Below are 24,379 nucleotides of genomic sequence, written 5' to 3'. Positions count from 1 at the left end.
ATTTACCTTTTATTCAATCCTTCAATTTTTCTTAATTAAATGTCCAGGCTTTTGTCAGGAGTAATATAATTATATTCGTTTTATTCAGAACTCTAAGATCAAGACAGAAATTAATCTCATACACACACATATACCTATGTATACACACACATATACATATGTATTTCATTGCTATTAGATGGGGCATGAGGAAGCATTTTCTTACAAATTATCCCAATCTGCTCTCTCCATTTTCTTCTGCATAGACAAAATACATTCTACTTGCTCAGTAGGAAACTTAAAGAATTAATTTGAGTTTACTTCTACCACTTTGTTCAGTTTCTGTGCTGAAATAATTCTCCTATACAGAGAGATTAAGATTTTCATTTTAAATATAAATCAGAATATTTGGATTTTTCTATAACAGTTACAAAAAATAAGAATATTGCTTTGTAACCAAAGAAACAAAAATGATAAATTTACATTTTAGTAATCTAACAATGTTTTGAAAATATGCAAAAGAGATAAGCATATCACTTGAAGACCACTAAAATTATATTAATTTAAGTAACATGTGACTGAATAATGTATTTCAAGGCAGTTTACTAAAATGAGGAACAAACAGATGTTCAATAAACAAACACTAAATGAATCTGGTTTGGGGTTCAGAAAAAATGTCTTATTATGGAAAAAAAATATTTTTTAACAATTGGTTATTGAAAATACATAACAGGCACAGTCCTCAGCAATATTTTAAAATGTATCCTGGGGTATATTTTTCAATAATTCAATTATGCTGCCGTTAACTTCTCCCACATCTATCAAACGATTAACTTTTTTCCTATTTGAATTATAAATTGAGTAAGATTTACCTACATCTCTTTTAGTTAGTGATACAAAATAATAGTGATTTATGATAGTTTATTATTACATATCTTACTCAACAGTATGAATAGAAACTTATAAATACTTCATCTACCCACAATATTCCTACATGAGAACAGAAAGAAGGGACTGGAATAAATTATACATTTAAGCATGATAGTAAATACACACACACACACACACACACACACACAGAAGGATAACTAGAAATGGTGTAGACTATTATTTTAGGATAGATAGTCCAATCATAGAACATGGTAAGAATATATCTTTTAAATGCCCTTCTTATTCTTCACCATGATTTGACTTTGTAATAAATCTTTTTAACCTTTATTTTCATGAATATTTTTAATCAAATGCTGTGAATTATACAAAAATTTCTGAATATCTCTTCCACCTCAACAATACTGATAGACTGATGAATTTTTCTTAACATAGCCCAGGCCCCCCCAAAAAACACAACAAAACACTGGGGCAATCCCAAATAATCAGATGTATCCTTTGATCTCTATCAGAGGAAATGAAACACCTTTCTTCCTCCCACTTTGCACCCGTTTACCTTGTTCCCTTCTAAAATCCCTATATTAGATGATCTTGTATCATGTACTAAGCCATAGCCAGATGATTATAATTAAATAATCTCATTGAAGTAACTAAGACAACATTCTCCTTCTTTCATCTTTAGAGACACCTGAAAGAAAAAAGAAGATAGGCTCACTCAGTACAATATCAGTTAATTTGCTGTGTTCTGCATTCATTTCTTGTTACACCATATGATATCCTTGTGTCACCCAGTAAGGAGCTAATCATTTCCCCCTTTACATCATGAGTTTAAGGAATGAAAGTCTTCTCATTCAATCTCAATAGTAAACATATCTCTTTTGAAAGATTTATACACTCTGAAATGTACCTCTTTGCATCACCTATTAATGCTATGTAATGAAACTCAGAGCAAAGAGGTTTTCCAATTTAATTAACCCAGGCACAGCAGTATATTGTTTGGACAAGACTGAATCTATTTAAGTGAGTGAGGCAAATGATAAATCCACCCATGAATTATAGTACAACAGGGATATGGTCCTTATGGGTAAGCATCATTCCTAAGTCAGTGTCTCACCTTGACGTTTATTTTCCGAAAATTACAAGCTTACCCTTTGGACAGCGTTATGAGAGCATTCATCTTCAGCAAGGTTGCAAGCCTTTGACATAATGTCTACCTTAGGCAATAAAGAACTTTAATTTCTGGGCATGAAAGAATATAAGCAAGAATGAACTGCATAATGTGAACATTCATTGCTGTGTTCACAATCAATAAACAGCCAAACATGGCATGCATGAATGATATGTGCTTTGAATAATGTGTGCTTCCAGTGTGACAACATCCCTTTTCAAACCATATGGCTGTATAATCTTTTCTTTAAAAAACTGCTTTGAGTAAAATTTATCATCTTTTCAAAAGTTATGAGTTGTGGGAATACTACATTTTATTGCTACTTAGGCTAACTGAATAAATTAATTTAGATTCATCTTCACTTTCTTATTCACATGGGAGTTCTTCATCTTAATCCCTTCCTCTTTATCAATTTCTTAATATTTAAAATATCTATAGCTTGAATTAGTTCAAAGTTATTTGAATGCAAGTTGTCAGCAAAAGAATTACCAACATTGATTGAGTATATTATATCCTAGTATTAACTTATTCGGTTTGCCTCATAATTGCTCCACAAGAAATAATGCCCATGCCACTCAGGTAATACAGCTTTGTACCAACCAAGATTACAGAGAAATGTGTTATTACTTGCTCATAATTCCATAGATATAAAGGTGTAACAAACTGAGACAGTTGGGCTCCAGAACCTGCTGATGTGCTGAGCATGTTATACTGCTCTGAATAATAAAAAAAAAAATAGAAAACATAAATATGAAAAAAGACCCTTTAGTTCTACTACCTAGAAATAAATAGATTAGGATATTATTACATAATAGCATTTTTTCTGGGGCTTATATATTCTCAAAGTGTTATTATTCTTTCAAACCTAAGTGTATTTCAAAAAAATAATCATTTTCTTAGTTTAAGAAGAGCTACAGTAAATGAATTAGGTTAACAAATACACCATTATCAATAATTTCCTTGTATTTATTCTTTTATTACCTTAATTTGAAGTAGTCTTTATTTTTATCTAATATTTTTAATTTAGCTATATTTCTCATTAATATCTAAACATTTATAAAGAAACTCTAGAAACATAATGAATATATTAGCCTAAAATGTCAAGAGGAATTTTGTAAGACTCAAAATTATGAAAGTGAAAAATAAGTAAATAAGCCTTTGGATAAAGGAGAATTTTAAAATTTTAAATCATTAAGAAATACAGAAATGAAAAGATCAACATGTTTATATCTTACATAAAATATTCTGGATGTTGGGTCGGGTTGTAACTTAGTGGTACAGCACTTGCCTAGGATGCGTGAGGCACTGGGTTTTATTCTCAGCACCACATATAAATAAAATAAAGGTGCACTGACAACTAAAAAAAAATTTTTTTAAATATTGTGAATGTTAATGTCTAGCACAACTTTAAAAGACATAAAAATTAGAAATTTTTAATAATAAATTGAAAAGTATGAAAATTAATATTTTTAGTATATTTCAAAATATACAAATGGTAATAAAACTGTGAATGGCATTAAATAAAATGGCAAAGTGTGGAACTAATAACAATCTGATAAATATAAATAAAATGAAAGGATAGCATATTAGCAATCCAAAAATCAGAATAAAGCTATAAAATTCCATGGTCCTATCAAACTGATAAAGCATCACTACCTAGTCTTTACTACTGACATTAAGAGCGTAAAATAATTCATAATTCTATTAATGGTGCTAGCATACAATCATATAACAGCATCAGTTATATTTTAACTGTCCTCCCAGACTATAACCTATCCCTCTATCTACAAATACCTATGTGCATTCAGGGCAAACCCATTCATTCCTAAGCATGGACCAAAAGGAGCCAAACTTGTGCTTCTGCATACATCAAATAGCCACATCCCAAAAGAATATTTATGTCATTAATGTAAATAAAGAAGCTGCAAGATCATCCCTTTGCCTACTTGAAAGTTTAAGATGATGCGTGAGGTGGCTATGGAGGAAATATCAGCCCAGGCTACTCTGCAGAGGGTAAGAAAATTGGAGACAGAATAAAAGAAAATAGAAAAAGCGAACAGCTGTGCCAAAACAAAATTTGAAAACAAAATCATTAGAGAACAAATTATTTTTAAAATGATAAAAGTTTGGAAAACATAGTGTCTACCCCTACATCTAAAAATCTATCTTTAAAGGGAACATGCAAAAAAATCCTACATTATATTATAAAAATACATCATTAAAATATTTTGGATGGAAATGTCAATTACATTCTTGTTTACAAAAGTAAAAAGAAGAAAGTAACACAAATACCAAAAATAAGTGAAGAAATTTTAATTGCTACTTATATACAATTCAATATTATATGAGTATTAAAATTGCTTACAAGACTGGTAATAAAATTGGTAAATAAATAGTTTATGATATTGAGAAGATTATAATGGAAATATCTGTTTCTTAGCTTGAGAGTATTTTAACTCTATCATTGAAGTTTTCATTTCATAGACAGGTGTTTAATTTTTTTTTTTTTTTTTTGCAGTACTAGAAATTAAATCCAGGGCCTTGCACATGCTAGATGCTAAGCCCACTATCCCTGAGCCACAACCCCAATTCTTTGAGGCAATGTCAGCCACATTGCCCTGGCTGGACTTGAATTTGTGATCCTCTAGCTTCAGCCTTCAGAGTAGCTGGAATGCCTATCTTAAACTTTTTAAATTACTTTATTAAAGCAAGACTGTCTAATATTGCAACTTCATAATTTAATTATTGTGATGAATTACTAGGAAAATTTTTATTATTTGCTAGTCAGATTTGATGGTATTCCATTATTACTTTATTGATATAATTTACAAAAATATTACCATGATGTTTATATAATACTAGCAAAATTATTAAGGGTGATTTTCAAATTGTGATCACCATAAATATCATATAGCTTAATCTTTTCATTAAGTTATTCTCAATAAAGTTATTTGCATTTAGTTTCTTAGCATATTAATTTTATAAACATACTGGAAGACCATGTTTTTATATACTTTTAAGTCTGCATGTTTTTATATACAATTCTGCAAAAGTATAATAAATGTTTTGGTTATATAAATCTTCATCTCATTAGAGCAGATTAATAAGGATTATTATAATTAATATAATAGAGCAGATTAATTCAGAATGGAAAATATATCTTTTTAGAATAGTATTTTTAGACAATATCTAATGATTTAGGCAATCTTTAACAAATTTTCCTACAAGCTTTCAATTGGTTACTAATTTTTCTAGTTTTTAGAAGATATATTCTTTTCAATATTAATGTTAAACTTAACCAAAAGCAACCAATTCTAACTTCTCTTGAAATATTCCATAATAAAAAACTTAAGAGTCTAATAAAGCATGACCTTCACATCAGTAATGTCTAATGTCTATCAGATAACTCTTACTATTTTATCCTAGCATATATGCTCTAAACAATATTGCATTCACTCAGGTATAGATAGAAATCATGATCATTAAAAATCTTGCTGCTTATATTTATATTTGAATCAACTGGTTTTGGTATTTGTATTTTTTCATTCCTATATAATGTCAATATATTCAGTGTGAGAAGTCTGCATTCAATGCTACCATGGTCACTCCAGGCTCTGGCCCAGACTTCAGTCTCTGGCACAGTCTGGCTTAATGAGGATGACCTGGTACATAATTCACAGAAGTGCTGTGAGATTTACTTGATATAGCTATAGAAAGTACCCTTGAATACTGTCAGCATTCTAATTAAAACTTAGTAAATGTTAGTGGTTGATGAGTAAATTGAAATCAAGAGAAAGATGTGGACACTCATGTTTGTCTTCTATGTACCTTACTACATTTTATTCCTTTTTTTCCATTTTCCACTTAAATATAGTATCAATTTAATTGCTGGTCATAGTATTTCAAAAATGTGCATTGTTGGTTTAAATTAGTAACAGGCAACATATTCATTCTCATATTTAGTTGCATCTGCTTTTCTCAGTAATTGTTCTCCAATAACACTTAAATATTAAAATTCTTAACATTACATAGTATGTGTTTCTCTTGTTTCATGTTATTTTGCAGGTTTAATGATAATTTAGCCAAAAAAGGGGGGAAATTTATAAATTTGTAATTATGTTTGCTAGTAGCCAAAAGACACCTACTATTTTTCAATTAATTGTAACATTATTTCTTTGAGAAACACTTTTTCAAAGTTCTTGAGTCCTCTCCAAAATATCCAGATTACTAAAGTTGTCAGAGTTTCAGATTTCTCCCTTCCCCTCAAGCTATCCCCCAGAACCAGCTTCCTTCTTGGGCATGGATATGTTTGGGTAAGAAAGGAAGACAGTTCAGGTTGATAAAGCAATACTCCTGGGAAAAGACTATTAACATGTATAAAGGGATTTCCTTGCAGTATAAATGCAAGCACGCGCCCTCCTGGTGCCTCAGAGCCTTCTTGATGTATATATGCAGGTAGGGAGAATTGAATCAGCCCTTTGATACAGTAATATAATAAAACTTTCATTTGGGGAGCAGCAATTCTTCTTATTTTTCTACTCTCTTGTGGGAATGAGTTGCCAATCTTTTACTCCGGCTGATACCTTTATACCTCTGAATTCTGACGCTTCTGCAACTCTGCCTCTGATAATGCATCACAGTGCTGCCGAGTGCCTACCAGTCTCCAACCATGCCACCAATGTGATGTCTACAGGTACTGACCCCTTTGAGAGTTTCCATATGGCTAGGCCTAAAATTTTCAGAATGAATGCTTTGACTCTTGCTACTGAATAATCTCTTAGTTTCTTTTATATTTTTCCTTCAATTTAATTTGATTTGTTAAATATTAAAGATATTTTAAAAAACAAAATGCCTATAGACTTTTAAAGGAAATATTAAGGAAATCATCTAGATTATTATTGATTTTATTACAATAAAGAATATCTCTTTTAGACATATGAAAGCAATGGGCAGGATTTTTTTTAATCTGAAAAATATTTGAATGGAAACATTTATGTATAACAAAAAAATGAAGTGACTATTCTAAAATAGTTTAATATTTACTAGGTACTACTCCTTTTATTAAAGATTTATTTGGTTTTTAAATCACAGGTGGAACTGTTTAAAAGTCATAAATTTGATAGTAAATACAATTGGATAATTTCCAATGCCAACAACAGTAGATTTTAAGGAATAAAGTAATTAAATGTTTTAATAAACATGTCTTAAACATAATAAAAATCACTAGAAGTAATATAACAGTTAGAGTATATTAACTTAGTTAAATTTCTCAAGATTGAGTTCCACAGAGACTATATAAACAAGCTCTTATGATTTTCTCATCTGTTTTAAATAGAAATTAAATTTGGGAATTTAAATATTTTGTCTCACCACAATCAGCCAAATATATATGCTTTCTTACTGCATTAATTCCTTAACTATATGATAACAAACTGCTTCAAAATTGATTTATTAATGGATAAAGGCTTGAATAGAGTATATCTCTTCCATTAATTAGTAATACACTATTCATTTTTTGTTTGTTCTAGATGTAATTTGCCTCACGTTTAAAAATAAAATAAAATTTTATACATCCAGAATCAAAATTTGAGTTGATAAATATATGTTCTGTTTTAAAAGATTGAAGGTTTAACTTTCACTGTAATTAGAGAGTTTCAAAACATAATGTCAAACATGTAAGTTTGATATTAATCCTTAGAAGAATTTTTAAAAATCTAGAGATTGGATATTTGGACTTTTATAAAATCACTCAATGTAGGATTTTTTTTTCCATCTAAAAATGTTCCTATAATTAAACTAAAAAGACAATATTGGAAGTATCCTCAAACATATTTTTTAAAAATAGAACCAAGTGTTTAATACAATCATTTGAATCATTTGTTATATTATATTTTATATATATATATATATATATATATATATAATATTACATATATAGTTATAAATACTTTTTACATATACTATAAATCAATCTAAAAAATTGCCATATAGTTAATCATATATTTTAAATAATAAATCATTTTACATATTAGGTATAAGAACAATATATTGCTTCTTTTAACTACTGCTGTATAAAGAAATATTAGTCAGCATGAAAATGAACTTTAGAATTGAGGTAGTGATCTAGCAAAGGGATCTAATTTTAAGCTTAAAATCCTACTGATTTGTTTGATTTTAGGCACAAACAGAATTTTTTTTTTTAGAAAAGCAATGATTTTTGCAGTCAAAAGGAAGGAGTATGGGCTTCTCAAGAGTAAGAAGCCTATTTATTTTAGAAACAAATACCAGAGCATTTAGTAAATTAGCTTGTTCTTTACCCAACTTCATAAAACCAGAATAAAAAATTATTCAAAAGTTGAAAGTAAAAAAGTTTCATTCCAGCAAAAATGGTTAAAAAACCTTAAATTGTTTTAAATTGATTAATACTTTTTTTATGAAGTTAAATGTATCTAATTGTCTACAAATTGGAAAAACTGGTTTTAATTAGAAAATTTGGGTATTAAATGTGTTTATACTTATTTGTTTGATTTTTGAATACATAGTAAGATTTTGTTGTCATCTTTATATTGCAAAACAATTTCAGTTCTTTTGATGTCAGTTATAAAATGAATTTCAGACATTTAAAAAATTAAAGATTGTTCTGTATTTAGACAAAATATATTTTTCTTTATGAATAGTCCTCAAGTCTTTAATCACTAGATCATATCTTAGTATTTATTTTTTTCCTTTTTGGTACCAGGGATTGAACCCCAGGGTGCTTAACCACTGAGCCAAAGCCCAAGATATTTTTAAATTTTATTTTTTAGACAGGGTATCGCTAAGCCCTTAAGACCTCTTTAAGTTGCTAAGGTTGGCTATCCTTGTGCCTCAGCCTCTCAAGTTTCTGGGATTTACAGGTGTGTGCCACCATGCTCGCAGTCAAGGGAAAGAGTATGGGCCTTTTGTTTTCAAAGGATCCTAGTCCTATACTATACGACATCTCGTTTATTCATAAGATTGGTTTATGTTATGATTATGAAAATCTACCACCTTATCCAGAACATGAGGGAAAAGTGAGAAAATATATAAAGAAACATTGACAGTTTAATATTTGATAGTCCTTGCTCTTCGTCAACTTGATTTATATTTAAAACTTGATAAAATTTCAGTAATTCAAATTTCCGTTAAAATACACATTGGTTCCATGAAGCATATATATAAATAAGATTATGTTTACACAGAGCTTTATGTATATCTTCAATTGACAATGAACTTATTTTCCAATTGATTTTATCATAAAAATGGTTGAATAAATGTGTTCATAGAAAACCTGCATAAATACATCAAATCCATCATACCATTTCACAGGTTTTGCTGAACACCCTGAAAGCAGGGATATTGTTACAATCGTATGCACTGGCAGGATACTGTCATTTCCTCTTCTGTGAAAGGAAGTTGTTAGGAAAATAAGCAAACCTACAGACTTCTATTCAAAGAGTCAATTTCAGTATTTATTCTTCCAGAGAAAAATTTCTAGCATAACAATGTTAAGAGGCTATTCTTGGTTGTTGTAATGTCTGTATTGGATGGAAACTCCCCAAAAAGCCAGGATCTACACTGACCCGTCACCCCTTTATGGGGTACTTGTAGCTATAGCACAGATCACAGGATAATTAATGGAAGTTATAGTTCACTCCAATAACTTAAGATCTCATTACTAGAAGTGAAGTTTGATCCCTAGTTTTGCCTACTCACTAAAAACTTCTCCCCAGTGAAAAGAAATTATTGGCATATAGCTTTAAGAATCACATAAATGTGTATCTTTGAAATGAACTGAATGTGTCTTGAATCCTCATACATTTTCTTACCAGTCCCGTCTATTTTGTCTTTGATCCAAACTCCTAAATGTTCGTGCACATATTTCTCTGTGACAACGTTGGGAAATACAGCAACAGGACTTCATTATTCTGTTCCTTCCTGTCATTATGGAAACCAGCCATCAACCTATGGAGTGATGGCAGGTAAGAAAAATTATCTTTGTATATGATATTGAATTGAGGGAAACCAATGAATTCTCTGGTCTTTTGGGAATGGTGACCAGTACTTAACATAAAATTCTTCTGATATCTTAACCTTGAAATTTACTGGTAAAATCACCACTTATTGAGATGTTCCCTGATCTTTGATGTCCTCAGAGATCATAGAGGTCATATCTGATTGCTCTATTCTATATATACTCATAAACTGTTGTCCTTCTAAACTCTTATGTTTGCCTTGCATTTTTTAATTTGAAAATTAAAAAATCAAACTGCCATTTGACACCTGAGGCTATTGCAGGCTTGCCTTCAATATTTATACAGTAGCATTTAAATTTAAATGCAAATTAATTGAAATAAAATAAAATTTAAAATCCAGTTCCCTCAGGTACCCTAGCTACATTTTGGGTGCTCAGTTACCTCATGTGGCTACGGCTGCCATATCAGACATAAGAGATTTGTTGAACATCTCCCTCACCACAGTATTTCTTTTGAACTATTTGGTCCATAAAGATTAATATAAAGATACTGTCTGAAAGCTGACAGTAATCTTCGAGGACTTTTCTGATAGCTATTTGGGGCTTTGGCCACCCTTTCTGAGATGCTTGAGAGTCTTAGCTGAGAATGAAATTAATTAAGTTACATACTTATCTCTTCTGGATAAGTAAAGTATCACCATTTCAAGCATAATTGCTGATTTACTTATGCTCATAGGAGCACATAGCATTTTTAAAATTTGAGTATTATTCATAGTATTTGGATTAATTTTGGCAAAATAATATGTACAAGCAATTTGACTTCAATCTTCATTCCATGCCCATTGCCTGCCCTCCTCCTTCCCCCATTTTGTCTACTTTCCTCTATGGATCTTCCTCTCACTCCTTTATTTATTTATTTTTGATTGGAATTTTCTACAAATATGTACAGGTGAAATTATTCTTGATACATTTATATTTGTATGTAACACATTATTGTTAAATTCATTCTATATTTTTACCCTTTTCCCTTCTTTCCTCCCTCTCTCCCTCTGGTTCTTCTTCTACTCCACTGATTTACCTTATATCTTCATAATATCTGATCCCTTCCCTCACCACTTTCCTTCCCTTATTTTGCTAGCTTCCTAATATGAGAGAAAACATTTGACTCTTGATTATTAAATCTGGCTTATTTCACTTAGCATGATTTTTTTCCCATTTCCATCCATTTACCAACAGCTGTCATTATTTTATTCTTCTATATGGTTAAGTAGAACTCCATTGTGTGTATACCATAATTTCTTGATCCATTCATCTGTTGATGGGCATCTGGTTTTATTTAATAATTTTTCTATTATGAGTTGTGCTGCTATAAATACTAAAGTGTCTGCATCACTGTAGTATGCCAATTTTAGATCTTTTGGATAAATACTGAGGAATGGGATAGGTGGTCCAAATGGTGGTTCCATTCCTCCGTTTTGAAGAGTCTTCACACTACTTTCCATAGTGGTTGTACTAATTTGCAATCCCACCAGCAATGTATGAGTGTACTTTACAACCCACATCCTCATCAGAATTTATTATTGTTCCTTTTAAACTTGACAATCCTAATTCTGACTGAGAAGAAATCTTAGTGTAGTTTTGACTTGCATTTTCCTGATCCATAGTATAGTTTTTAAGGAAGATAAAAAATCTGGATAAGAGATCTCCTCATGAAAAAACTCATTACTCATTTTACGGCATGAGCAGATAAAAAATTTTAATTGATTAATACAAGGCACAATTTGTTGTGCACAAATTTTTATTTGTTGTTTATTTTATAAACAAATTGGTTAATCTTCCATGTTTATTTCTATAGCATGAAAAGAACTCTCATCAGTTATATTAAATAGAGACTCTGTGTGTGTGTGTGTGTGTGTGTGTGTGTGAGAGAGAGAGAGAGAGAGAGAGAGAGAGAGAGAGAGATGATACTGAGAAATTTTGGATGAAGGAATCATATATTTAACTTTGAAATATCTTTTAACTTATGTTTCATTATAATCTAGATAAAATTTGAAATGAAGAAACATCAATTTATGCCTATAATTTTGAAATAAAAAGAAATAATTTAATCCTCTATTCTTGAATTTCTTGAAACATCTCAGTTTAAGACTCAAAAACAGTTAAAACTTTAAAGTATTTCAGAAAAAGATTAGTTTTTTTTTTTTTACATTCTGTCATATAACATTTCAAATAAACTAGCATCCTCACTTTTATGGTAAAATGAAGCCTGATGTGATTTCTAATAATTCAGAAATAGGGAAAGCCAAAGATACTCTTTGCCTTTAAGAACTGACCACTTATGACCCATGTCCTAAGTTAATCAGTGTTCATAGGTGATAAGAACAACCCTCCTCAGGGATGAACTACTTCCCACTAAAAAATGATCAAATCTGTGCATTGAGCTACTGCAGTTGCAGGTGGACCGCTTTCTTTTGTCTTACAATATTTTGATTATGTAGATAGGAAATGACAAGCACATAGTTAGATGCTGCTGTCTCTTGGAGGAAAGTTCATTGACGGTGATTTCTAGGAACCACGGGTTTACCTTTTGTTTCCCTCTTATTCCAGCACAGAAGCAATCCCTGCCCCTTGTTAGAAGACAGCACAAATGAAAAATCGGCCACAGACCAATAGCCAATAGTTTCTTGCCATAATACCTTTAGCTCCTTAATGATAACTCTTCCCTTCCACCACATCAAAGAGGGCCACTGCTGGCCCAATGGGTTTGCAGCTGGCCTCAAAATCCTAACATCCATACTGTTCCTGGGACTGGAGCCAACAGATTGGGTTCACAATAAAATTCCACAGGCAGTTCAGGTTTTGTGGGTACAAGTTCACTCAAGCAGACAGTTAACAAACTCTCTTTCACTAATCCCTTCTTCATCACAATTAAAAAGGAAAAGTCCCCTGAGAAAACCTTTTAACCAGATTCAAAACCTGTCTTAGGGGCAACAAGAGCAAAATTGTTAATTTGCAGGTATAATTGCGGCCTTAAAATTATTTTTTTTCACTGAATGAAAAGCTCACTATGCCAAGCATACAGTTGTATTTGAATATTTCTGAGAGAGATATCATTAAAATGTGATATGCTTTATAATTTGTCAGAAAGTCTGTATTTTGACATTATACCCACCATTAGCATTTTCTTCATGGCAGATTAAACCTTAAAGAATCTATATTTTCATGCCTTCATTCTCAGAGAAGCAGCACAAATTGAGTCATAAAATACAGGAATTCATAAATAAGAAAAAAAGATATAAAATACATAATAGAAATCTGGTTGTTATTTGAATTTTCTGAAGCATTAGAAGGTGTGAATCAGCTACTTTCTCCCAATCCACAGACGCATCTTATCAACAACAAAGACAGATTGTGTCACATGCTCTGCATGAAAATGAAGCTCCAGAAAGAATTATATTTCAAAGGATGTGAAATTACTATTTTAATTTATTTATTTTATTACCTATACTCTGATGCTTTCATTTGAGCATTTTATTAAATTAGCTCACAGGAAGGGAAGAGCTACAGCTAATACTTTGTTAGTTTAGTATGGGGGATTTTAATCATCAGATGAATCCATTGTACCTCCTCGTTCAGGCACAGGCATAAACAGAATGACTAATTGGGAGCAAAAGCCACACCATTAACTAATTACTAACCTTGTTCAAGTCACATAGCACCTCTGAGCTTCAATCTTTCCATATCTATAAATCTAGCAGCAAAATTTGTACCCGACTCAACCTGCTTTCTGTTTTGATCTCTTCATATATTCTTGTTGCTAAAATTCCTTCTTCTGTTCCTTCACTTCTAACAATTTAGACGATTCAACAGTCTACAGTGCAAATAACAGGAAACAGAGAAATATAAATGCTACTCCAATCTTTTCTAGATTAGCACAGAACGAAATATTAACAAAAATCTTTAACACTGATTCTTGGGTATCTGAGATTGTTTGTGTTCTCCAGCTTCTAAAGCAGAGTTTTGAAATTTAGCTCATTGGGACGTCACTCCTTCCTAGGAATTGAAGCAAATCAGCCTCCTGGCACTGAATATTAACTCTAGCTTGGATATAAGATGCAATGGAGAACCAAGAACTGGCATGATAGTTCTTGTTTTAAAGTTTAATTTTAAGAAGGAAGAAAGAAATATGTTAGGGAATTAACCAAAAGAATGAATATCCGTCCTCTTTTGATGAGAAGTGGATAATAAGGGAAAGGATAATTATGAATGAAAATGTCCTCCTCCTGACCTGAATTAATACAAGGGGCACCCAAAATTACTTCAACCAATGAGATGGGGAAAAAAGTCTACTTTCAAGTCCATCTCTTCATTAAAAAAAAAAATGCTTTTTAAATTTCTTTTGTCCAGTCTGTTCTTTCCTCTCTCCCTCTCACCTCCTTCCATCTCTCTGCTCCTCTTTCATTTTGTTTTACCCTAAAGTGTTCCTATGGTTGTTCAGAATTATCCACTGTGAGGGAAGGAATAGTTCCAACGTCTTTTGCCTCTCAACCAATCACAAAAGGTCTTTCAGTAGCAGTAACGTGAAGTATTTTCCCTTTTAGACTACAAATTGGTGACCTTTTCCTGTCAGGAGCCAGACAGTAAATATCTTATGCTCTCTAGACTCTTGTTGCAAGTGCTTGATTTTGTCATTGTAGCAGGAGATCAGTCCCAAGCTACATGGGCATGGCTATGTTTCAATTAAACTTAATTTACAAAAACTGGCAGTGGACCCTGTTGCAAACAGTTGCATTCACCAGTGCAATAAAGGTGAAAAGATCAGAATTGGGATTTATGATTTGCTTTCAATTTTTATGCATGGGGAAAAAGATGGAATAAATAGAAATATTCAAATACATGTTTTCATGCATTTCTATGGCTAAGTAGTTGCTTCCCTCTCCACCCCCACCAAGCCCATAACCTGAGAAGTTGTCAGCTTCTGTCACATGTTGCAGAAGAACAATTTGCCCCATGCCATGGTACAGAATCAGTACCTTGCAAGGCAAGCCCTACCTCTGTCCTCCACTGCCTGCTTTAAAAGAGTTACCTCTATCCTTCACCTCTGCCATACAAAATTACATACAGAACAATTCAGAAGGGCTGTGGTGGCTTAATCTGCAATGTGAAGACATATTTAGGCTGTGGAGAGGATGAGAATGAGTCCGAGCTATTTAAATGTGTGCTTGTCTAGTGTACACTCTCTTTAGATCCTTTATCTAAAGACACAATGTTGCTTTATCAATGTTTCCAAAAATGTTTGTGAGAGATTTGCTGTGTAAGAATAGCACATCTTTTACTTTCTTTCTGCTTTTCTTCCTCAGTAATCCAGACTCAAAAAAGATTTGAAAAATTTCTTGCCACATATACCATACCAATTACTCCCCACTTCCCTTAACTAGAGAAACACATGCTATAAATGGCACTTTGGTTGTACTTGCAACTACTATGCTGAATTGTGTAAGGGTAGTTCTAAGAAAACTGTTAGACTAATAATAATTGTGGAAACTTTTATATAACATAGAATAAAAATGTATTGCACATCATGTCTTTATTCTTACTTTGGATGCCAAACTGAAGCATAGTGTTTCTTATACACATTTCATGGACTTTGTTAAAATTTATTTTCTAAGTGTCCACTTCTTTGCAGTATTTATAATGTATAAACTACTTTTGAATATTCCTGGAAATAGGGATAATACACTTTTTTAATTAATTAATATTTTTGTCAGAAAGCTTTTGCTTAATGTAGCCAAATGTGTTTAAATGCAGGAAAACCCTTTAAAGGAAAGTCATTTAACTTACCTGAGTGCATACAGTTTGGAAAATAAACTAGGTAATTGTCTTGATGTAGTTTATTTGAGTGCTTAGTGGAATTCTGTTCTATTTACTATTGAATGGTTCATTGTGGAACTCGAAGAAAATTATTTAATTTCTTCTTAAATTTCCTAGATTTTAAATTTTGGGGGAAAATACATATTCTAACTCATTCGTTTGTGTAAGAATGAGGACCATTACCATGAGAAATAAGCCCAAAGTGTTGCATAGAAGATTTGCAGTAGTAAATGATTCTGATCTGAAAGACAAATTGAAAATAGTAATCAAAATTGCTAACAGATTCAGACCTTATGGTATGCTTAGGTAGAAGATACACAACAATTTAACTGGATAATTTTGGTTTGTAAATGCACACATTTTTCAAGACAAAACTAGTGTCTTCCAAATATTTTTCATACATATGAAGCAACCAAATTTATTTAATATCATTTTATTTAATCTCTCATTTGTATCTTTAATTTTCATTAGGAAATGATATATTCTACTGGATAAGGGTGCACTTACTTTATAATTACATGTTCTCATATAAATAAGTCAACACTTTGCTTAGTGATAATTTTATTCATTACATACTGATATATTAATCAAAGATTTATTTTTTACATTATTACTCATGTCTGATTTGTGAATATGTTTATGGGTTTATGGATTTTGTAAAGAGCATGAAGCCTTGATATATATTTCCACTGTTTTCAAGAACAATTATTGCACATATTTTATAATAATTTGTTTTTAAGTATTTGTACTCACTCACAAGTTACTCAATATTTCTGTACCAAAATGTCTTGGTTATACATGTCATTTAAAATAAACAGAAATGAAATCTTTATAAAATAGTAATGTACCTATGAAGAAAGATTTTAAAAAGTATGTTGGAACTCATCTTATATGCCATACTGTCACCTATGCTCCTATATGGAGATAGATCCCTTTTTTCCTAATGAGGAATGGAGTTGGATAGAATTTTCTAAAATATCAGAACAGTGTATCATTTTTGTTATCATTTAACAAACTAATCAATAGTTCATCATTTATGAGTGATTACCTTTAATATCTAGAATTGTATCTCCCTTGCCATTTATTTTTGATTTTCCTTAAATAATCACCAAGAAGTTATTCCATTCTATTGCATATTTTCCAAAAAGTTTGTTGACAACTTTTTAATAGAACTTGTAAAATCACCCTTTGTTGGACTGTTCATTCCTAAAATCTACTTAAACATATTAATGTATTTTAAGTTCTCATAATTTCTTTTACCTGTTTTTGTTTTTTTAAAAATATGATTATTTCCCAATTGAAATTAAACATTTACTAATTCTTTAAAAAGTGCAACTTATTAATATTGTAAAATCAATTTCCCAGTCACAAGAAAACTTGTGGCACAGCAGCTAGTTCAAAATGATTGGTGCCTCAATTTTACCCAGCACTAAAGATTATTTGTCTAATTAATTAAGAGGACAGAGATACAAACTCAGATTCTCAGGAATAGGTAAGAGAGAGAAGGGCAAAAAATATTGACAATCTTAAACTTCTGAGAGAATTTTAAAATATTTCTATTTTAATTATTTGCAGTCTCTTGCTACTTGCCTTTGACATTATTTCTGTTTTTGCTGCTCTGGAGAAGGTGAAGATAAAAAATTCCATTTCTACTGAGTTACTGTGACTCCTACTTTGGGAGGCTGGATGTAAGGTAACCTTGAGGAATTGAGACTGTCCAGGGAAGAATAAGGGGTTCTAACAGGCAAGACCCTGGCTTGTGTAAAAACAAGGGGGTAATAACCAATGGCCTGTGCTTTCCTCTGTTTGCTCACAGGTAGTTTAACTCCTTGCCTTTACAAGTTTCCTGATCACACCCTGGGTCATGGGTTTCCTGCCCTCCACCAGCCTCTCTTGGCAGAGGACACCACAGTCGCTGAATTCAAGCAAGAACTCAGGCGGAAGAGCAAACTGGTTGAAGAACCAATAGACATGGATTCTCCAGAAATTCGAGAGCTTGAAAAGTTTGCCAATGAATTTAAAGTGAGGAGAATTAAGTTAGGTATGTGTTAAGAGCAAGGATTGTTAATATGACAATCCTACTCTGTCACTGTGAAATTTCTTATGCTCTGTTCAAAAGTCTAAGACAGTTCTCATTGTACATCTCTACTGCAGATTTCAGTTAGTCAAACTATGAAAATCTACAAAAAACATTATTTCCATGTATAATAGCCAAAAAAAGTGTTTTTCTTTAATTTGTTTGTTTGGATTTTTTTTGTTGTTGTTGTTTGTTTTTTAAGTAAAGGTACTGTTTTAAAACTTATCTACCTGAAGATTAGTTTGGGAGTGCCCTTTTAATCTATATTTTATGTGAACTTTTGAATAGACCATAAATTCACATGATTAAAAATTTCTGCTTACCAATGTTGTTAGTTTCTCCTGTATTTTCCAGATATCTTGTGCATATATAAATTAGCACATATTCTTTGATGCAGTTTTATTTGGAAGAGTTTTGAGTTTTTTAGAGCTTTTTTCCTTGTATGGATCTGTTGACTTCCATTTTATAAAATATACTACAATGTATTCTACAAATCCTCTTCTGGTATAATTTAGGTTTCTTATCATCTGCTGTCAAAAACAATGCCTAACTTTAACAATGCCCACAGTTCTAACTTTAAATATGCATTTTATACCTATATAAATATATACATAAGAAAAATGTACAAAGGGACTTTCTGATTAAAAATTTTACTTGTAACAGATCTTTGTTGAACTAGTCTCCACAGAAATTGTACCAAATTTTACTACCACCAATAGTCTGTTTTGCCACCCTCACTATATAAGAAAATAGGTGTTAGGTGTTTTGTTTTGTTTTTTCCTTATTTCTTTTTGTTTTCTCTTTAATGGTATATCCTCAGCATCTAGAACAGTGACAAGAATATAAAGTCAATAATGGTTGAAAAATATGTTATTAATCTTTTATATCTTTCAAAACAAATAAGTAAAAATGACATCTCACGGTATTTCCCCCCACCCTTCTGTTTTTACAAAGCTGGCGGTGGGGGTGGGGGTGGGGGAGGAGTTGTACATGCTAGGCAAGCTCTCTACCACTGAGCTACATCCCCAATCCCTCTCATTTTAGTTTCATTTCAAATTTCTCCTTTGAGTGAGGCGTATTCTTTTACATATTTAATGCTCATTTGTATTTTGTTTTCTGGTGACAGTCTATTCAGAGCTATTGTTCATTTTCTATTGAAAAGTGTTTTTAACATAACAGCTATAACAATTAATTGTCATTAAAATTCATGAAGTAGTTTATTTTAAAAAGTAGAATGAAATGACAGTTTGAACCGCTGAACTTGTGAAATGAATCAGAGAATTTTATAATGATACTTATTGATGGCATCATATGTAGTCACTTTATAGGTATAGGTATATAGCTTTAGGCCCTGAAAATAATATGTAGCTACTAATGTAATAAACACAACAGTAGAAATCTTTATGACATTCATTTTCAGTCTTCTGTTTGTATTGCTGTGAATGTTTCAAATTACATGTTGATGGTTTATTTTAGCTTGTATTCTAGAAATGTTTGGGACAGTCAATAAGGATCTTTTGCTTGGAGACAGAAGCATTACCAAACAATATAATAAATGTGCTTGGATGTATGCATACAATGTATGATCATAACCTCATTATAGACATATTTTTAGGGAAAGTATACATATTTCTTAGTTTTATTTGGTACTTTTCAACAATATAGTTTAATATTTCACTCATGTTTGGAGTTAAAATATCTATAACATATTTTATGCATTATACTTGATATATTAATGTTTTTTATCATATATCATCAGATATTTAATAATCATGATAAAAGATAAGAATATTTTTCTTATAAATTATTTATAATACATCCATCCAACTTGACTAAATATTACAAATGGTTGATGTTCCCATATGAATTTTTAAATTTTTTTTTTAGTTGTAGATGGACACAATATCTTTATCTATTTATTTTTATGCGGTGCTGAGGATCAAATCCAGCGCCTCACACATGCCAGGCAGGCACTCTACCACTGAGCGATAGCCCCAGCCCAGCCCCATATGAAATTTTTTGACTTTTAGAAAAAAGTAATTCATTAATTAACAAGGAATATTTTTTGAAGTACTGGACAATCCTATACTGATCCTCACTAAATAATTCTAAATTGTCAAAAATATATTATTTTTAAAAAGTAATAGTTGGCAAAGAAAGATGCACAAATATTTGTGACAATGAACCAAAACTGATGCTTTTTAAAAAGCTGAAGCTAATGATCTTTATTGCCCTTTCACAGGATACACCCAAACAAACGTTGGGGAAGCCCTGGCAGCTGTGCATGGCTCTGAATTCAGTCAGACAACCATCTGCAGATTTGAAAACCTACAACTCAGTTTTAAAAATGCATGCAAACTAAAAGCAATATTATCAAAATGGCTGGAGGAAGCTGAGCAAGTAGGAGGTACTAAAGCTAAATCCCTGAAGACTGTGCTGAGTTTTAATCTAAAGTATTTACTGCAAGTGGGAGGATTAATACTAAAGCAAGAGGCTTGAGGTTTTTCTCCCCTTTTCTCTTTGAGATGAAAAGTAAACATCTTGTTACAAAAAGAGACAGGAAGGAAGGGAGGAGTAAAGGAAGGAAGGAGGGAAAGAAGGAAAGAAGAGGGGGAAGAACAGTGCAAAGAAAGTATAGAAGTCAATTTATTGAAGACAGAATAAGCTATATAAGGAAAACTTTTAGATAATGTGACATCAGAACGAAGTGGTAAAATATCTGAACACACCCAGATATTTTACCTCTGTGCTCCACTGACTTAACAGTACATGAATACCTTTACAACCTAAAATTGGTATATGCAGAGCATTTGTACACACCAGTCTTCCAAATAAATAACATAAGGAATTTCTCAATGAGTAATTTAACATTTTTTACACGTACTAATGTCAATGCTGGATATAGAGCAAGGTTTGAATATACTTATAGTAATGTTTGAACAAAAGTAAGGTGGAGATATGATTTGCAAAAAAATTATATTTGCAAAGTTACTATTTGTTTCAACTTTTTTAAAAAAATGGAATGTAAAATAAAATGGCAAAGACTGAAAAAATTGAAGACAAAAATGAAAAGTAATTTTATTTTTCATTGCTTCATGAAGAAAATAAGAAATCCAAATATGATAGTTATTTTCTTTTAAATTGACTTTTTGTAATTATCTCTCTTTTCCACATTATAGCTTTGTACAATGAAAAAGTGGGAGCAAATGAAAGGAAAAGGAAACGGAGAACAACTATAAGGTATTCCTTTGCAATATTATTATAGGGAAAAAAAGATATTTTACAAATGGAATCATCATTTTAATATAATGTAGGCACAACATAACATACATATAAAATAAATAAAATTGAAGAAAAAAAGATAGATTATAAAACAATTTAAAAACTTAATAGTGAGCGATAGAGAGCTGGTAATTTTTAACAGTTCATGAAAAATATATATTGTTTGATTAAAAAACATTTTAGTTTCAGAAATTTTGGATAAAAACAAAAACCAAATAGTCACTTCTAAGAAAGTTCTAAGAGAACTTTTGTAGAAAATGTACTTGCTCTGATAGGACAGTTTCTGTCTGACTAAAAATAACAAAAGTAGCCATTTCAGTGTATTTCAGTCTAGTATTTCTGTCTTTTAACATTGAATATGACATCTTGCATTTCAACCCCAAAAGATTTTTTTGTTTTTTGTAATTTATGTGGGGCATACATATAGAAAATGATAGAAGGCAGGTTTTGCTTCCATTGGTTAGTTGTTCACAAGATATTTTGTTTATTAAAAATAACCCAAACAAGTTGGAGAAAGAGGGGGATATTTACAAATGCCTATTGTTCATTTCCTTTTTCAAGATTTTGGTGCCCTCCTGTGGCAATAAATGGAACAAACATAGAAAAGCTGGGACCCTCATTTATTTTTTTCCTGAGGCATCAGTAATGCTCTCTGGAATACAATAAACAACTAAATGTTAACAAAATGTATTTTGTATTTACAAGTGTTTAACCTTAGAGTTCTTTTTTCATATCAATATGTAAGAAATTCAACTTGATTTTGTTCTTCCAAAAAATTCACTAAAATCAACATTATCTCACTCTCATCCCTACTGCTCCATCCCAGTATTGCTGCTAAAGATGCTCTGGAGAGACACTTTGGAGAACAGAATAAGCCTTCCTCTCAGGAGATCATGCGGATGGCTGAAGAACTGAATCTTGAGAAAGAAGTAGTAAGAGTTTGGTTTTGCAACCGAAGGCAGAGAGAAAAGAGAGTAAAGACAAGTCTGAATCAAAGTCTATTTTCTGTTTCTAAGGAGCATCTTGAGTGCAGATAAGAGTTCCTATTGTGTGACAGCCATATTTTCCTGTTTTTCATTTTGTTCTCTTTCCCAACAAAAATAGAAATTAGGTACGTGGTTGACTTCAAATTTATTTTATATCAATAACTTATGCAGTTCTGTTTTTTTTAAAATGAATTCAACAATTTAAATTATATTATTTTCTTTAAAATAATTATTCTCAGAAGCTACAATGTACATTGTAAACAAAAGATACTAATAGAAAAAAATAAGACTGCACACACACATAGACATCAGTTTGTATGTTTTTTTGTTTGTTTTAGTTTGAAACTTTTATTAAGCCAGGTTATTAGCTTTGTAATTTTTAATTGGTAATATATGTAAGGAATATGATCAGGGAAGAGCCATTTAGATTCATTAACATTGATTAATGAATTGGTTCTGCTGATCAGCAGAGATGTCTTAGAATTTTATTACTCCATGTAGGAATAAATTCAATCAGAACTGATGCCTTTGAATCTAATATTTATGGCATAGAACCCACATAAATCCTTCAAAAGAGATGTATAGAAACACTATGTAAAACCTTTTGATTTTCCCCAAACATTGGCTTTTTGATGTTCAGCTACAGAAAATACATGGGCTAGGAGTGTTGCTCAGTGGTAGAACACTTGCCTAGCATAACAGGTTCTGGGTTTGATCCCCAGCACTGCCAATTTTTTTTTTCTCTGTGTGTGTGTGTGTGTGTGTGTATACATTTTTAAGCTATATATAATTGAGCCCCAAACCATTAGTCTGTAAGCTGCAACAGGGCAGTGAAGGTATCTGGCTTGTTTGCTGTTATTTCTCCAGTGCTTGGAAGGTATTTGCTCATAATAGCATGTAATTTTTGTTAATAAAGGGATGTACTGTTAACAATGGCTACAAACATGAAGGGTGCTGTCTAATTTAAAAACTAAATCTATTTTTGAAATCTCACAATCCTGAACATTATCAGGGTTCCTATAAAAAAGACAGTCAATTGGTTAGAATCTGATTTATTATTAATAACAAAGTTTGATATTTGGCTTTTCAATTTCAGTAATTGTATCTCAAAGAAGACATTTATTTAACTTTTAAAAATTAACTTCTTTGAACTTGCAAGTAGAAGCAAACTGTAATATAATATAAATCTAGAATAGTCCATTTTTTGGGCATTTTGAATGTCTGCTGGCAATGTTACCTAACTTATTTTATATAACAATCTGGAAAATGTTGACATAGAATGCTTACTTAATAAATTATTCTGTACAGCCTCCCCTCCTATTTTTATATTATTAATCACTTAGAATAAGATCCTTTTATAGCTCATATATGTATATGCACAAATAATCCACAACCTTAATCTTACTAATAAACATAGATATGTTACCAAGAAGTTTTTGCATTTTAATTATACATCTGCTGGTAACTTATGATCCAACCAAGCTGAAACACACATTTAGCACCTAATAAGTGTTAGATTTTATGCTTTTATTCAAGAGTAAATTCCAAATTATTCAGCCCTAAAGGTATTTTCTTTGTAGGTAACTCAGTATTTGTCACCTATGTAAAAACCACATAGAGGAAGAGATTTTATAGTTTTCAAAAGAATCATCGTATGTATATATGAACACATATATATATATATATATATATATATATATATATATGCAAAATTACATATATGTATTTTGAAAACTTAAAATAGAAACATAATACAATATGAAATTAGATCAATGTTTTTGCATTTTAATTATAGATCTGCTGGTAATATTTAACATGACTTACTTTATATAATATAAACAAGATTTTATACACATCCACCCACACCCACTTTCTAATCATAAATTCATCCATAAGATCATACTTTTCAAATTAAGGTAAAACCAGCACTGTGAACTAATTTTTACCACTCCTCCGCAAAAAAAAAAAAAAAAAAAAAAGCAATTATCTTGAAGGAATACTTGGTATTACCGTCTTTAGGAATTCAGTGCATTCATCCATTAAACTAGAAAGGTCTGTTAATTACGCTGATACATTAAGCTTTACTTAGAGATTGTTGACAAACTGATTCATGTAACTTTCCATTTTTTGGAAAG

General features: G+C 31.2%; 1 protein-coding gene across 2 annotated transcripts; it reads left to right on the top strand.

The window, feature by feature from the left end:
* The first annotated feature begins 6,586 nt into the window (after nucleotides 1-6,586).
* On the top strand, nucleotides 6,587-23,664 carry Pou1f1 (POU class 1 homeobox 1). Of its 2 annotated transcripts, none has more exons than XM_046430564.2 (6): nucleotides 6,587-6,728; nucleotides 9,964-10,035; nucleotides 17,716-17,940; nucleotides 20,219-20,383; nucleotides 21,156-21,216; nucleotides 22,085-23,664. In XM_046430564.2, exons 1-6 carry the CDS (start codon nucleotides 6,587-6,589, stop codon nucleotides 22,293-22,295), a joined length of 876 nt encoding a protein of 291 aa, XP_046286520.1. In that variant the 3' UTR covers nucleotides 22,296-23,664. The 2 variants fall into 2 exon arrangements, with proteins under 2 accessions (XP_046286520.1, XP_046286519.1); XM_046430563.2 differs by having other exon boundaries at nucleotides 9,886-10,035.
* Nucleotides 23,665-24,379: the final 715 nt, after the last annotated feature.

This window comes from Marmota monax, unplaced genomic scaffold, assembly GCF_021218885.2.
Source record: "Marmota monax isolate L192 unplaced genomic scaffold, Marmota_monax_Labrador192_F-V1.1 WCK01_AAM20220418_F8-fsc00016, whole genome shotgun sequence".
NCBI classification, from domain to species: Eukaryota; Metazoa; Chordata; class Mammalia; order Rodentia; family Sciuridae; genus Marmota; species Marmota monax.
This window is presented reverse-complemented; position numbering and strand designations above follow the sequence as displayed.

Coding starts and splice junctions, on each gene's coding strand:
- Pou1f1 (XM_046430563.2), top strand. CDS start 6,587: ATGAGTTGCCAATCTTTTACTCCGGCTGATACCTTTATACCTCTGAAT. Junction 17,941..20,218: donor AGTGAGGAGAATTAAGTTAG/GTATGTGTTAAG, acceptor GCCCTTTCACAG/GATACACCCAAACAAACGTT. Junction 21,217..22,084: donor AAACGGAGAACAACTATAAG/GTATTCCTTTGC, acceptor GCTCCATCCCAG/TATTGCTGCTAAAGATGCTC.